Below are 17,493 nucleotides of genomic sequence, written 5' to 3'. Positions count from 1 at the left end.
CTCCTGACCTCCAGTAGCGGTGGGATGTCCTCCACGTTGAAAGCATCCAGTAGGCCTGAGCTGCTTTGGTATGTGGGGCTCCCACACAGCTCCACCTGAACATTGACTGGGTCGAGGATTGACAGCGCTGTTTCCTGCTCACTGCCCAACCGACACGAGAACACCTGGGGGTGACAAGATATGTCTGAATCAAAGCTAATACAATTAAAATCTGGATATTGGGTTAGTAGTTAGCAGTATTTGCAGAGGCAGTTAAAGAACAAGTAGTATTAAAGCAATAATAGTAGCAGCAGCACTATTTAGTTCATTCGTCATCTATTAAATAAATTAATTTCTTTACGATTGTGTTTCTTTGATTCCTGATTAATATTAGCAGTGGTAGCACTTGTAGTCTTAGAAGTAAATGGCACCATGATAGTGGAAGATGTTACCTCTATTCCCGCAAGGCTGCCCGAGAAGGGTCTGTCCAGCAGCCGTGGTTTGTAGGTAAGGACAGTGGTGCCTTTTAGAATGATGGCGTTGGTATCCAGACATGACGAGTCCTCCACAACCACAAACTCTGTGCCTGAAGACCAAATTACAATGTAACAAATATACAGGTCAAGCATGTTAATGTTCTCATTTAGGAGATGATATAAAAAAAACTGTGTCAAGTCATTTGTTAGGTTTTGGCTCAATTACATTTTAATGACATTTAATAAAATACTTCAAATGAAATGCTGGAGACATTTAAAAAAACTCTCCACCATCCTGGACTGCAGAATCCCTTCATCCTCACAGCTCTGTCTGCTAGGAAACACTTCAGAAATCAACATACCGAACAAATACAAGAACAGTGTGCTCATTTCTCAATTGTTGCCAAGAAAACAATTCCCTTAAACTGGAAATTTAAAAAATCAATAATTATTAACTACTGGAACAACCTCTTATCAGAATACACATCTATGGAAAGAAAGTCACTGCTCACAGTAACATCAACATCACAGTCTTTAAGGAATGATGGTCCCCACTCTTGTCCTTGTTAAGGCTGGGCTAATGCTGTGCACATTCCTACAATACCACACACACAACACATCATATTGCAACACACATCAACTCAGATATACACAACTATAGGACACTCATCTACACACATCCACACTCACCTACACACACTTTCACGCATCCACACATACCCAGATGCATCTACACGCACCTACTAACACCTACATGTATCTACACACACTTACTAACACCTACTAACACCTACACGCATCTACACACATCTACACACTTACAATGAGATTTCCTTTTACTGTTTTATTATTCTTTCTGTACATTAAGATATCAGTACTCCTCTTACTTACAGATTTCCTAAATAATAATTATTTTTTTCCCTTTTTTTTCTTTTTTCTTGAATGTGTCCCTCTGTTTAGGATATCAGGATTTATCAGGACAGCTGCTTTACTCCAAACTGTTTTACTGTATGAATCTTGAAAAACTTGTAAAAGACCACAGAACATTAATTAACATGAAATACTAACTGATCCTGTCGGCGAGTCAGGAGTTTTAAATAATCAATTAAGTTTATAAGCTGTTCCTCGTGCACAAATGCGCATGTTAATGTAGAGATACACATGGTTTCTGTTGCTGGAGGATTGCTGCAGGTAATGTCATTAATATTCTCCTCATTAAGGATGTATTTCACCCTCTCATCCCACCCATTATTGATCAAGATGATACTTTTTATAACCCGTTCTGTCTGATTCACGTAATGAGATCCGCACACACAGAGGGACGCAGCAGCTCTCCTCCTCCTCTTACTCAGTTAAATATCAGTGTATTTTTTTTAATATGCAGTTAAACAGAGCTGTTGATGGGACAGATGATTGTGAAACAGCGGGGCAGAGGGTCCAATAGCTGAGGACCACTTCCCTGTCCCTAACTGAAGACGAGTGCCACTGTTTATATGCTCCAGGTCCTGGTACACCTGGCTCTTAAAAGGGAATGGGAGACGACACTCAGATTTAGACTCTGAATTGGTCATTGGTGTGTTTTGGGCGGAACATATATTGAACCAATCTAACCCCTTTGCACCATGTGCCGCACGCACAAAATGGATTTGGACACGCCCTAACTGCGCTAGCGCTTTGCACTTTAGACCATGCGCTATAGACTGTCTAAATAGGGCCCTATATGTGTGTAGCATGAAGGGACTACAATTTACATTTCATAGTACAACCCTGTGTAAAATGACAGATAAATGAACCTTAATGCCTTGACTATAGAAAACACAAATAGCATCATTGTTTAAATTAAGTATCAGTTCTAATAAAAGCAACATTATGGAGAAATTGTCATTTGTGTGATTTGGCACCCCCCACAGTTCCTGAGTGTAACACCACTGTGGTCAATACAAATCCCAGGTGGTCAACAGTTTGTCAGATGTAATGTAGGTGCTAACTACAAACAGAACTCATGACAACATAACAATGTTATGTGTTTAAAACTTGTATGTTGAAGTTAACATGTATGTACCGCTGTGATCCTCCCCTCTCACTGAAGTTACATAGAGCAGAAACAAGTGACAGAGACACCATTCACCCTGTTACAACACACTGTACCACAACATAACTGAAGCTGCTGGTTTAAGGTCAAAACTTTACAGCATGTTGCTTTACTCAAATGTTATTAAGTACTAAAAGTTGAATAAGGAAAAGTTGTGGCCTCCATGTGTATATAGTATGTTTTTTATCATAATGAAAAAGCTGAGGGCTTAATGTTATCTTCTTAGTGATTGATCTTTCTTCCCTGACCTGTGACGTTGATCTTGACCTCCAAGCAGCGGTCCTGGGTCACCGGCACTGTGGATCTCTTGGTGACCACACCACTCTTGACTGTCTTTGGCATTACTGCCCCGGTGGTGCTGGTGTTGGTGGTCGTGCTCGAGTCAGTGCTGCTGTTACTGGGCCAGCACTGATGAGGCTCAGCTCTGCCCGATGCCCTCTCCATCGGCATCCTCAGGAAGTCTCTCACCAGCTGGAGCCAGTCGAAGATGAGAAAGACCCTCAAGTTGTTGAGGACTACCGTGAAGCAGGAGGAGTCACGTGTAGATCTGCAGGAAGGTGGGACACAACTCTTTACTATCCAACACTAACAAACATCTCTGCTTTTACTGATGTTTACAAATTTTTCATAGGCTTGAACATCTCCAGTGAGTACCTATAATGTAGTTCCAGCTGCAGTGATGCCCGATTAGTGCCTGTTTTAGAGGGCTGCAGGATGCAGTCAAAGACATTAGGCCTTCCGCTAACAGCTCCATCAGTGTTTTGATCCGGCCCGGTGTACCGAGTGTCATGTGCCAGCAGGGAGTGGGACACCAAGTTGACCGACTTGGATCCATTGGAGAAACTCTCAAAGAGCAGCTTGGATTTCATGAAGTCAAATCTTTAAGAGAAAAACACATTTCAAGTGGCAACTTTTTTTACTTTCACTAGAAATGCATGTCTACTTTACAACTCCCAAATACAACCCTGACTCCAAAATAGTAAGGCAGTGTGTAAAACATAAATATTAACAGTTTGTTAATCCTTATTGACATTTGAAAACAGCACAGAGACAATATATTTTCTTACATTTTGTTAAACTTCATTGATTTTCGTAAATATATGCATATTCTGAATTTCATGGCAGCAACATGTTTCAAACGAGTTGGCACAGGAGCAACAATGTTCAATTTGCAACAAACTTAAAATGACACATTTTGAACTGAATAGATGTTAACTTTGAAATTTTGCAGAGCTCAGCATCAACTAAGATGCTGAAATTGATGGAGAAATGAGAATGAGGATTTTTTTCAGATGTGGCTTTGGGTGCACATGTAATGATTGTTGGCATCAATAAATTAACTTGTCCCACTCTCAATGCTTTAAATACACATGCAGTGACGTGAACATGTGACTGAACTTATTCCGTCATTCACAGGGTCAGTCTGGTGTTTGTGATGTATCGTGATACTCAGCACAAAGTAACATTTAATTTGGTTTATTTTTGGTTGAAACGTGTGGAATGATCTTCTTATCAGCAGCTGAAAATCTTGATTTCTCTTCTTCTTTGGCTTAACTCTTGACTTTGGTGCAGAGAGGTAGCAAGGTCAAAGTACTACTACTACTAGCCAGCGTAGGTTCTCCTATACCAGGGGTGGGTGACATTTTTTTTCCAGAGGGCCACACAGACTTAAAGATGGACTTACAATGGAGGGCCACAAATTGGGGAATTGAATCAAAATATTAACACACAGTGCTGAATTATCATAACTACATTAATTTGGGACACAAACCCAATGCACAACATCAAAAATTTGGACTTGATGCAGACTGTGTCCCAATGGTCAAAATTTTATGTTCACTATTAGAGGACATACTTACTACAATAAATGCAGATAATATTCATATTCACAGACACTATCAATAAATGCATGGTCATATTAATGAAGTATAATTAATTTTCTGTTCTGTTATTACTTGCCTAACTGTGTGACTTTACTGACTCAAACTTTAGTACCAAATACAAATAAGACCTGCAGCACTGAATGAAGAAAAGACCAGGCCAATAGAAAACTATTCCTGAACAAACGTGTGGTCTTACACTTCATGTATAACCACTTATTTTATGTTTTACAAATGTAACTGTAACTAACCTATAAGAATGAATTATAACTAAGATATTTATGAATGGCAACATGAAAAGCAATGCCTACTCAGTTGAGAATCAAATCAAATCAATCTTTATTTATATGGCACTTTTCATGCAGTTTTGCAGCACAAAGTGCCTCACAGAGGATAAAAACAAACAAACAGAGCAAGACAACATCATAAAAACCCCAAGCCTCCCACACCCATAAACATACACACAAATACACAGTTACATACACACTCACGTACATACATAGACATACTGACATACATACACCCCCACACACACAAACATACACACACCCACAGACATACACTAGTTATTGCTAAGGAGACATGGCTCGGCACAAAGATCAGAGGTGAGGAACAGCTACCTTTGGGGGCCGTGCACACCGAGAGGAATCAAGGTCCATGACTGCAGGGGCGCCACCAAAAGGACCGCCCCAGCCCAGGTAGACAGGAGGCTCCACACCAAGGCGTAAAGCTCTCCCGCCACTCCGGCCAGGGCCGTCCTCGGGACAGCACCCCCAACGGTGGACCAGAAGCAACTCCCGGTGTGGTAGGCCCCCAGGAGGAAACACTGGAGAATCGAGGGGCTAAAACAGTAAAATAAGATAAAAGGTATAGAAGCTAAAACTGAGGGAATAGAACAATATAATGTATAAAATAGACCATAAATAACGACTAAAACATTGAAATAAAACATTGAGATAAAACAAGTAAGTAATAAAACAGGATTGGCTTAACTAAGAATTAATATAAAATAGAATAATAATAATAAATAAATAAATAAATAAATAAATAAATAATAAAAAATGCCGGTAATTAGAAAGAGTTAAATGAGCTCAATTAAATGCCTGATTAAAAAGATGGGTCTTGAGCCTCTTTTTAAAAACATCAACATTCTCTGCGGCCCTGAGGTTCTCCGGGAGGCTGTTCCACAATCGGGGGCCATAATAACTGAATGCCGCCTCCCCGTGTGTTCTAGTTCTAACTTGTGGTATCGTTAAAAGGCCAGCACCGGAGGACCTCAGGGTCCGCGAGGGTTGATAGGGTAAAAGTAATGCAGATAGATAAGAAGACCCAAGACCGTTAAGACACTTAAAAACAAGTAAAAGAACCTTAAAATTAATCCTGAAGCGCACAGGGAGCCAATGCAGCGATTTTAAAACAGGCGTTATATGCTCCCGCCCTCTGGTCTTCGTCAGCACTCGTGCAGCTGAGTTTTGTAATAATTGTAAGTTATGCAAACTCTTTTTGGGAAGACCAGAGAGCAGGGCATTACAATAATCTAAACGACAAGAGATAAAAGCATGCATCAGCACCTCCGTGCTGGCCTGGGAGAGAAACGGGAGAGAAACGGGCGGACTCTGGCTATATTTTTAAGATGGTAAAAACCTATCTTTGTTATGTTTTTGATGTGTGGAATAAAAGTGAGCTCAGAGTCAAAAATCACGCCCAGATTTTTTACTGATTTTGAGGGTTTAAAATCCTGTAGCTTTGGTAAAAGTTTCTCTCTCTGGCCTTCAGGACCAATGACTAAAACCTCTGTTTTGTCCTGGTTGAGCTGTAGGAAGTTTGCTGCCATCCATGACCTAATGTCTAAAATACAGTTAAAAAGGGCATCAATTGGCCCTGTGTCATCAGGAGACGCGGCAATGTACAGTTGTGTATCATCAGCATAACTATGGAAATTGATGCCATGCCTCCTGATGACGTCCCCAAGGGGAAGCATGTAAAGATTAAAAAGAGTTGGACCTAAAATTGACCCTTGGGGAACCCCACACTTTATCTTATGGGTTCTTGAGGAACATGTATCCATACTAACAAAGAAACTTCGATCAGTGAGGTAGGATGTGAACCAGTTAAAAACAGTACCAGAGAGGCCAACCAGGTTCCTCAGTCTATTTAATAAAATGTGATGGTCTACTGTATCGAAGGCGGCTGTTAGATCCAGTAGTACCAAGACTGTGAGTTTGTTGTTATCTAAATTACACCTGATGTCATTTAAAATCTTTAAAAGTGCTGTCTCTGTACTGTGGTTCATCCTAAAACCAGACTGATAAGACTCTAAAATATGTTTTGAGTTTAAAAATTCATTTACTTGATTAGAAACAAGTTTTTCTAAAATTTTACTTAAAAATGGTAAGTTGGATACAGGCCGGTAGTTGTTTAAAACATTGGGGTCTAAGTCACTCTTCTTCAGAAGGGGCTTCACCACCGCCGTTTTAAAGGAGGTGGGGAAGACACCCGTCTGAAGAGAGCAATTCACCAAATACAGCAGATGTTCCTCAAAGAATCCATAGAGTGTTTTAAAAAACGGTGTGGGAATGGGATCTAAAAGGCAGGTTGTGGGCTTTACCTGGGAGAAAACTCGACCAAGTGTCCTCGCATCAACCAGGGCAAAACTCTCAAGTGTTTCCTCAGGTAAAAGCAATGATCCAGATGTTAAAAGCTGTTGGGATAAAAGACTGGATCTGATGTCATTGATTTTTCTTCTGAAGTGGTCTGCAAAATCCTCGCAGAGGGCGTCATCTGGTATCCTGGAGGATCTTTTAAAAGTTTTGTTTGTTAAAAGATCGATTGTGGAGAATAAGAATTTGGGGTTATTTTTATGGTCATGGATTAAGTTTTGGAAGTGGGAGATTCTTGCTTGTTTGACTGTGTTATTGTAAATTTTGAGTCGTTGACGTAGTATGTCGTAGTGAACTGTCAACTTGGATTTCCTCCATCTCCTTTCAGCACTCCTGCATTCCCTTTTTAGTTTTTTGATATCCTCAGTTCTCCACGGGGGTGTAGATCTTGTTTTAACTGTTTTGATAAAAAGTGGAGCCACTGAGTCCAGTGTTGTCTTTATTTTGTTGTTGAAGTTGTCAGTAATAAAATCGCAGGGTGCTGGTAGAATTTCGGCAGGAGTGCTCTGTAAGATCTGGATAAAATTTGCAGCCACTTCAGAAGTTAGGTAGCGTTTCCTCACTGTTCCCACAGGGGCCTCTCGCTGGTTAAAACTGGTGATTGTAAAAAACACACAAAAATGGTCAGACACAGCCAGGTCCACAACAGAGGGCGCGCCAATGGACAGACCATAAGATATAACCAGGTCCAAGGTGCGCCCCCTGCTGTGGGTCGGCTGCGTGACATGTTGCTTAAAATCGAGGCAGTGTAAAAGGTTTAAAAATTCTCTAGACAGTAAGTCTGAGGAGATGTCGACGTGTAAATTAAAATCACCGGTTATTAAAATTCTGTTAAAAGAGGTATGAATAATTGATAAAAGCTCTGAAAATTCATTAATAAAAGAAGTGGAATACTGGGGTGGTCGGTAGATAGTTATACAGAGGATAGGCGGGCTGCTACAAACGAAGGCATGATATTCAAATGATGTGTAGCTGTTAAAATTGACTTTGTTTGTATGCATGTTGGTCTTTGCAATCGAAGCAGTACCGCCCCCTCTTCCGCCCCCTCTTCTGCACCCCCTAGAATGTTACCTCTCTTTGCAAGACCATCAAAGTCGAGCGTCATGTCTGATGTTGTCTGATGATGTCAGCACAGAGGACAGGTGTTTATTGTTCAGTTGTGATCTGTAACGTGAATTGTTGAATTTCATCACAGAAAAAGTTTGTTCGCACACAAATGTGGAACCAAACAAAAGAAGCATCCTCTGTGTATGCCTGAGCAGGCTTGGAAACTGTTTCCTTCAGTGAGCAGTACAAGTTGTCCAGTGTGGATGTATTGAACTTTTCCCTGAGAGTAGGGTCGCACTATACTAGTCAATCAGTTCTAGTTGCACAACCAGGAAATGCCGGTTGAACTCTGATCTGTCTCTAGTAGCCCCTTTTAGTTAGAAAATGTGCCACATTTGCAGCCAGGTAAAGGCTGCAATCTGCCGCCTTGTCTATGTGAAACGGAGGTGTAATATTCCTCCTTTGCAAAAAAGCCGCCACTGGGGTAGGCGTAAACCTGTGACGTGACGTGAAGCAATAAGTTGGGCGTGAACAGTGATGAGTGATCTGGTTATTGACGATTCTCTCAGCTGTGATGGTTAGCATCTCCCGGATCTAAGCGGCTTTCCAGTTGCTCATCTTGACGTCCGCGGATGAAGTGATGAACTGACTGCTGTGATCAGCTGTTTCCTGCTTTTAAAACTCCCAGCCGTGGGTCGCACAACAGTGCACGTCATTGACACCTCCGCCCATGTCACGCAATTGCCGGCACATCGACGCCTTGTATTTACATAGCAATGGACGCGGCAAAAAGTGTACCCTCTGAGGCGTCATATTGGCAGACCAAAACAGACCCCCAATATACCGCGGTCTGTCTAAATTCGCGGACCTACCCGCAAAAAGGACAGCCAAATTGGCGGGTTGCTGTCCAGTATAAAAACGGCTAGTGTGGCAGGGGGGCACATCCAGGGTAGCCAGTGTTGTGACATGTGTGAAGCACTTGTTGGGCAGTTGTCGAGACAAGAGGGTCAGCTTGGTTTTGAGTGCTCGCACGTGAATACAGCTTGTGCATGAACACATTCTTTCCCTGCAACTTCAGATTGTGGTCGTTCAGACAGCTCATTATATCTTCCCGAAAGCCAAGTCACACACCCAATCTGCGTCCTGCAACTCTACAATCTCATCAGCTTTTCCGAAAGTTACAAGTCATCATCTCTATCTCCCTTTTCAACTCCCACACCTGACGAAAACACCTTCCCAAGGTTCAGCTAGTGAACATCTGAGTGGTACAGCACATCAGTGTGTTCTGTCTCACTTTCCTGGATAACTGGATGAACTGGCGATGATTAAGGCCATGGGCCCGGATAAAATTCCTGAGTTTCACCACCGTCTTGGCGATATGATCAAGTTGCAACACAGATTTACACAGGGATTCCTGGTGAATGATGCAGTGTAGGAATATCAAACCTAAGTTTGGGCTGTCTTCTCTTACCCGGTCCTCTATGCTGCGCAGGAGCCCAATGTTCTTCCCGGTAATGTTTGGAGATCAATTAGTAGTCACGTTCAGCAATTTAGTCCATGGCAGGGTCAGTCTCTCCAAGCATCCTGACACTCTGTCGTACAGGTCCGATCCCTGTGTTGTCCCCATCATAGACTCCATGGTAAAAAACTCCTCCACTATTTTCTAAACCTGTCATTGATCCCTTGAATGAGGGGGGTGTAATCTATAACCTCATTGTTAGATGACACTAAGTCCTAAACAATGCTGCTTTAAGTCTGAAAAGAAGTGAGCCCTTCCCACTCAAACATTCAGTTAACGTGTCTCCAATGTTGTTTCTGAGAATTTGGCCAATCCATCTATTTATCTATCCAGGCAAATATAAATATTTTGTCTTTGTGACAGTGAGCACTTTGCTCATGTCCATGTTTTGAACAGAACTGTGGTGAGATCCTGAAGCCCTTGTTGTGCTATTCATCCACCACCATCACCTCATGTGGCAGCATGATTGTGGCTGTGTCTCAATTCAGGGGCTGCATCCTTTGAAGGGCGCATTTGAAGGCCAATTACGTCACATCGCCGCGCGAAGGCCGTCCCAATTCGAAGGCTCCTCCAAATGTACCCCACAAATGCGGCCTTCATTTCCCTCTTTTTGGAGGATGCACCACTACTATCATTTGCGGCCTCCCATATCCCAAGATTCTTTGAGTGCCCGAAAAAGAAGAAAGAAAGAAAGAAAGAAAATTGCGACATCAAGTGGTGTATATCATCACTTTCGTGGGCCTGGGCAGCAGAAATCGTGATGTAAGGATAAGGGGCGGGAACATCTGGTGACGCAACCAGGAAATGCGCCGAAGGCTAGACCGTCCGATTTAACAACGGTGGATGTGACTTTCAAAGGTACCTCCGCAATGGCCGGATCCTTCGAAGGATGCAGCCCCTGAATTGAGACACAGCTAATGTATAGCCTCATGTTGTGAGGCTCTGTACACAATTCCTGGAAGGTGAAACAAATCCCAGTTCTTCTTGTCAGCCATTGAGCATGTTGGGGATGCCCTGGATAAATGTGTATGACAGCAAAAATAAAAGTGCTGAATTTCTATTTTTGTTTTGCATATTTGTGTGTACTTAGATGCTTTCCATTGCACATCATAAAGTATGTAAACCTGTGTATAGAACTGGAGAATTGTAAATCCAAGTAGTTTTTTAGGGCTGTAAAGGAATCGAAAAGTCCCACCTTGCTAATGAGCGATTGTGTTCAGTGGATTTGCGGCTGTCAAGGAGCTCCAGACTGACATCCATCATGTCGACCAGGAATGACAAGTTGGTATAGACATCTCCACTTAACACCGTCTGCAGAGAGACAGAACATTAGAACATAAACTAGGGAAGCATTTGGAAATGAGACAAAATGACAAGTACATCATAAAAAAGGCAAAACAATTATAAAAAAAAACCAGCAGTATAAACTATAGGGGTGTAACGGTACATATATTAATCCTGAACCGTCACAGTACTGACGTCACATGCTGTCAGACGAAGAATACGTCTAAGTCAGTCACAGGCAATCTACTCTCCAATCAAGAAGGCGGCGCGTGCAGTAATGCAATGCTGTTTACCAACAGAACCACAACAGAAAAAGAGCAAAAGAAGAAGACACCATCTATGCACCAACCCAAAACAAGAATGGCGAGTTCAGATGACACAGAGCTGGAAGACCCGTCTGCTCTTTTCGAATCAGCAGTGTTGGAAAGTTTCAGGTTCCCAGTGAACTATGGCAGCAGTGGAGAGGGAGTGATTTACAGAACGAAGACGGTGTGTTGGTGTTGTAAGGCAGCTGTACGGTATGTGAGTGGAAATACGTCCAACATGCTAACATATATCAGACGACATCCCCAAGATGTACTAATCACCTGAGCTAGGCAGAAAAAGATGGCAGGAGTGCAAATACGTATCCCTGCAGCTTTTAACCAACCTCTAGATGTGAGAGCAGACAGGACCAAAGTCATTACAGAGGCAATAGGTCATTTAATTTCATCAGCTATGCAGTATATATGACGTAGTAGAGGAGCCTGGCATCAAGTACTTATTGAAAGTGCTCAAGCACCATTTTATAGCACAAGAGATGCTTTTGTGGCTGATTGTGACCGAATACCTTTTGTTTAATATCAGACCTATATTAAAATATGACCAATGCAAGAGTGTATTTTGTTTGCTGCTTAATACACTACAGGAGGATGTACTGTCCCAACTACCTCAGGGGGGACTAAATGCCTCTAGGTGGAACAAACAGTAATTTGCACAATTGTCTGTTCAAAATAAATGAAAAGAAATCTAGCATTTGGGATTTGTTGCTTTTTTCCCATTGTATCGAAGTCGTATCGAACTGTGACCCCAAAACCAAGGTACGTACCGAACCGTGACTTCTGTGTACCATTACACCCCTCGTAAAATACTATTTTAAACTATATGCTGTACAGATTGTAAAGGCCCCTTGAGACCTGTGTGTGATTTGTGATATCAGATTATATAGATAAAAGTCTGCAAGCATCAAATCAAAGTTTGACATAAAATGAACAAACAAAAAACATAGATCAAAATCAAGCTGAAGTGGATTTTATGATAGAAATTGCATTTTTTGCATTATGTTCACAGATGTGTTGCACAGACTGCAGTCAACTGTTAGTAAGGGACTGTTATTTGTTAATGTACGTGTGGTTGCCTGTGTTCTCACATAGGTGCTTGGGTCCTGCAGGTTGTAGGGTCGCAGGAAATCTTCAACAGGCTCTCCCAGGTTGTTCTCTAGCAGCCCTCGGATCAGCTGGTAGTGCTCCATGTCTAAAGAGCAGTGTACTGATGACAGGCTGCCTTGGATGGACATGTCAGGTACTGCATGGCTCAGCTCCCTGACAACATCGATAAGCACAAGCATGAGTTTGGATAATGAGCATGGTCCTGTACTGCCGCGGGTACATTCATACCAGCTGCTTTCTTATAGACAAACATCTGTGGCTAAAACTAACCACACCCAGTCCCTTTCTGAACAACTGCTGTCAATCACTATCCCCACAACTCATTTAAAAGAGTTACTGTAGTTTTATTTATAATCCTGATGTACTAAAGCTCTGTGCCAAGTAGTGTAACACTAAATTCTATAGTATTAACAGAATCAAGTAGCAACCTAACCAGACCTAATTTTTGCCACGTATGATGCAAGTGCCAGTTTTGGTAAGTTTGCCAAGGCCAAAAATGCTGAAAGACATAAGTGGGCACTGTAGAGTTCACAAGCCATGCCCAAAACCAAATAAGACAAGAAATCTAAATCTTTAGATATGGGTACAAAGTTTTGTAAGGCTTTGAGCATCGAAAAGGCCTCAAAAGTTTTATGAAAATTTCAAATTAATGTATGATATCCAAGATGGCTGGCAAAATCTTGTTATAATAATTATCATTTATATCATTAATTATATATTTAATTAATTTTATTCAATAGTACAATGTTTCTTTAATTCTCTTTAGACCCAGAGAAACCACTATGACAGTTATGAAAAAGGTAGATAGACAATTGAAGACTGAGCCATAGTCATCAACATGATTTCATTTTAAAAACGTCATAGCTTTTTTCCACGAACAAAACAGAAGCAGCATACTTGTCCAGGTTGCGTTCCACTTTAAGCTTGAGGCGGCAGCAGTCTTTTAGCAGGTTGTCTCCAGTCCGACGGACAGAGTACGAAGGAAAGATGAGGTCTGACAATTCGGGAGGTTTACAACCACTGTCCCAGGGCTGACAGGGCAGACGCTCTGCAGCAAAGATATCCATCTCCTGCAGGTCCAAGGCCATGCAGTCCAACAGGCACACATGGTCTTCTAATGGGGAAAAACAGATTGCATTATTACTTTTTTACTAGAGTATACCGTGGAGATCGAAAAGAACAGCATAAGTGATCAAAGTGCGATAAGCCACAACAAAGGTTCTGGCTTTGACTGGAACTTGTCTTTACTTGTTAATTCACTTTTTTAAGGTGACCCTTACAGAATAAAAAAAAATAATAATTACCAGCAGCAAAGTGGTTCCTAAAGTAAACTTCAAAGCCCGTATCATTATTAGCAAGGTCCACATTTTCAGGTGTCTCAGTTATCTACATACAGTACTTGCAGGTGCACTTCATTGCTATCTTTCAAACTATTCAGCAATGCTAACCTAAGCTGTCAGGGCCATCCTCCTCAGGGCTCCTCCCTGTGTCTGTGGCCTGTGGCCTGCCAAGAGTGAACCCAGCGGAGGGGGAGGTTCTAGGCTTCTCCTTCACACTACTCCTCCCTGCTGCACTCCGGACACGCTCCTATTTTAAGGTAAAAGAAGGAGAAGAGACTTACAATTGCACAATACATTAGCAGATGACTACTTTTAAAAGCGGGCAATGCACAAAATAAATAAACATAAACATTACCGAGGGAATTTGATATGGGTTTAATGAATACTCATGATTCTGTTTGTTTCCATGCTTTGTTTAAGTGTCACCAACCCCTCCTAACTTAAAAGCATTTTCAGCTTCTTAACAGTTAAGATGACAGAACTAACACTTCATGGAATGGAGGGGCTGGGGCATGAAGTGATGCTATGGACAGTGCATAACAACAGGTATGTTGCCACAGCCTAATGAAGGTGACAGCTCACTGAATTCCCCTTTCAAAAATAATATCTCACTGATATAATTGTGCTGTCATCTCCTAAGCCAGAAAAAGCATGGTCATTTACACTGTAAATGTAAACAACAGGTAATACTTAATTAACTTACAGAATTACTTGAACTATTACATTTCATTTTTAGTTGGTCAAAAACTGAGATAGTGTATGACCTTTTCACTGCCAGCAAAGGAAATTTCAATAAAGAACTTCTATTTCAAGATTAAATTGTAACAAAATACACCAACTTTTGCCATGAAGTTCTCTGATTAGTGTACAGTATATACTGTTCATATAATCAGACACAAGGAAGTCAAACCAAACGACCAAACAATTCAACAGCACAACATAAGTTCTAAGCTTTTTCATACTAAAAAAGAAAAAGCCTGAGATTGTACCTTGTAATAGGATGTATCCTTATACGAATTTGCATGCAGTATTAAAGTCTTCACAAAAAACACGAGACACAACATTTACTTAATGTTCTCATTCCAAAATGCACTAAGCTCCCAAACCAATGACAGCATGAACAGGCCCTGTTAGCTTGATTGTTGATGGTTAAACACAAGCCGAAGTTAAAAGCTGGCTTTAAATGTGCTCATAGCTTACAGCCCAAACCAACAGAAATGTATCTTATTCACAGTTAGCTGGGCCATGACCAGGACTTTTCAAGTTAGTTTCCCTCAGTCATGGTGAAAAGTCTCCATCCACTTGTAAAGAACATGTAGATGGCAGTCTTCAGTTCCATTGATTTCTACAGCTCTCATGTTTCTGTGATGGAATGAGTGGAACACAAACTACTTTGTCACAAAAAACATTCATGAAGTTTGGTTAGGTACTGAATTTATCATAGGTCTTTCGGACATTTTGACCTCAATTAGGTGCTTTTGATAGCCATCCACAAGCTTCTGGTAGACCTCTCACTGAACACTCACTCTAGAGTGGTGCCGGTGATCTTAGCTGAATGTTTGATGACATGTTTTTTCTTGTTTTTTTCAGTGTGAAAGTTAGTTAAATGTGAGGACTGATTCAATAAGTGACTGGTATACTGTTTTTAAAATGTCCTGTCTGACATTAAAACTTTTCAGCCTCCTCAGGAGAAAAATGCGTCTGCATGTTGTGTGAAGAACAGAGTAAATATCTGTAAATAAGAAAGGCACCAAAAGTTGAACTCAACATGTTTCAGACTAAACCGAAAAGTTCAGTCTCAGTGTATGTGCACTGGAGGTTTCAAGTTTCAATGACACACTTTTCTATATTGAATATTGAACTGATTTGCTTTAAAACTAGTTTTGATGTCACAAATCGCCTGTTGTGCATCCATTTGCATATCAGGGATTTAAGGTGAGCACTGAGAAAGCAGATGAATGTGAAAACCAGCAATCCTTCTTCACCCTGAAGCTCAAACATCACAATGACGGAGGAATAAGGCAGTCAGACTTAGTTTTTTTAGTTTAGTTTTTTGTTGGGGACTCCTCATTTAAGAACTAAAATGTGTGAAACTTTGCATCCAAAGTATTAATCATATACAGCTGGGATTGAAAAAATCTATTCATTTCAGCCAAATCAAAAGTCTGATTGAAAAGTTCTGAATTCAGCTTAATTAGTAAACTGAAACAGAAACCAGATTAGTCTGAATAAATTACCTTTTGATTGAACCTAAATCTTCCCCTCTGATGCTCGGTAAAATGGGTAATGAGCATAAAAAACTAAATGCTGTACTGCATCTTTAAAAATGGCACATTTAAACAAATGAGTGGCTGCATAAAACCAAAGACAATAAGAGACTTTGACAAGATTTAGTTATGGAACCATACACTACATTCTGCATTCATTGAACATTTCAGATCAAATTCAAATGATAAAGTCAGTTACTTAAAAAAAGATTATGAGAAATCATCAGTGTAAGGGAGCCAGGGTGGTATGTTGTAATAACCAAGTGGAATGAGGCAATTCAGAATTTTTAAAACTTCATTAACACCGTTAAATGCATAAATGAATACAGTGGAATTAGGCAAACAAAGAGGAAGGATGAGTAGGGAGCACTGCATGGGCAGATGAACAGGCAGCATGACTCACCAGAGAAGGGAAAAAGGCATGTGCCATGGTGAGTTTCTCTACCTTGTCTCTGAGGGAGAAAGTCTCATGAGCCCCAGCTGGCTGGAAGCAGTTCTGCACCCTCAGCTGGCCGAGGTTGGCCACAATGACCCTTGGTGACTGGGAGCTCTCTGGGATGAGAATAACCGGGGCACCGGCCTCAATATCCAGCAGAACCCTGGATGCTCGCTGAGGATGATCCCTCACCTGCACGGAGAGGCAGGAGAAAGGACAAGAGAATAAATGGGCAGAGTGAGGGGTAAGGGAGGAAAAGGACATGAATAGACAGAGTGGACAAATGTTTGGGAGAAAATTCTATTTAGACAAGAAGTTGAGCAGAAAGCAGCTTACTAATACTATTCTGACATAAAAATAGTGCTACAGTACAGTGTGTAAGACTTGTATATGTGTTATCTCAATCAAACATACTGCAATCTACACCGATCAGGCATAACGTTATGACCACCTGCCTAATATTGTGAAGGTTCCCTTTGTGCAGCCAAAACAGTTCTGACCAGTCAAGACATGGACTTAAGACCTCTGAGGGTGTCCTGTGGTGTCTGGCACCAGGGCGTTTTATAGTGGATTCTCTGGGTCCTGTATGTTGGGGGGTGGGGCCTCCATGGATCCGACCTGCTCCAGCACGTCTTACAGATGCTCGATCAGATTGGGATCTGGGGAATTTGGAGGCCCAATCAACACCTTGGGCCCTTTATTGTGTTCCTCGAGCTGTTCCTGAGCAGTGTATGCGGTGTGTCAGGGCACATTGTCCTGCCAGGGGGCCATTGCCATCGGGTAGTGTTGTTGTGATGAGGGGGTGTTTGGATGAGTGGTGCGTGTCAAGTGGCATTCATGCCAACACCCAAGGTTTCCCAGCAGAACATTGCATTGTGATGAGATGATCAATGTTATTCACATCACTTGTCAGTGGTTTAAATGTTGTGGCTGATCGGTGTATATGTTAGGGCAAACTCGAGTAAAGTTATCATTCTTACTCTATCAATGTAGAGCCTCAGTCGGCAGTACTAGGGATGGAATTAACTATGTACATCTACTCAAGTACAGTTTTGAGGTACTTGTACTTTATTGAGTATTTCCATT

The 17,493-nt window shown here is 41.4% G+C and overlaps 1 protein-coding gene across 1 annotated transcript in view; it reads right to left on the bottom strand.

Annotated features, from left to right (window-relative positions):
* The window catches only part of vps13d (vacuolar protein sorting 13 homolog D), a 134,786-nt gene that overhangs the window by 71,001 nt on the left and 46,292 nt on the right, over positions 1-17,493 (bottom strand). Inside the window, exons 25-33 of the mRNA XM_073470564.1 lie at positions 16,375-16,599; positions 13,813-13,951; positions 13,262-13,478; positions 12,346-12,517; positions 10,849-10,964; positions 3,202-3,426; positions 2,796-3,094; positions 432-565; positions 9-164 (exon numbers count right to left, since the gene is read on the bottom strand). Coding sequence (XP_073326665.1) covers positions 9-164; positions 432-565; positions 2,796-3,094; positions 3,202-3,426; positions 10,849-10,964; positions 12,346-12,517; positions 13,262-13,478; positions 13,813-13,951; positions 16,375-16,599 — 1,683 coding nt within the window. The remainder of the gene's footprint in view (positions 1-8; positions 165-431; positions 566-2,795; positions 3,095-3,201; positions 3,427-10,848; positions 10,965-12,345; positions 12,518-13,261; positions 13,479-13,812; positions 13,952-16,374; positions 16,600-17,493) is intronic.

The sequence above is a fragment of the Pagrus major genome, chromosome 7, assembly GCF_040436345.1.
Source record: "Pagrus major chromosome 7, Pma_NU_1.0".
NCBI lineage: Eukaryota > Metazoa > Chordata > Actinopteri > Spariformes > Sparidae > Pagrus > Pagrus major.
This window is presented reverse-complemented; position numbering and strand designations above follow the sequence as displayed.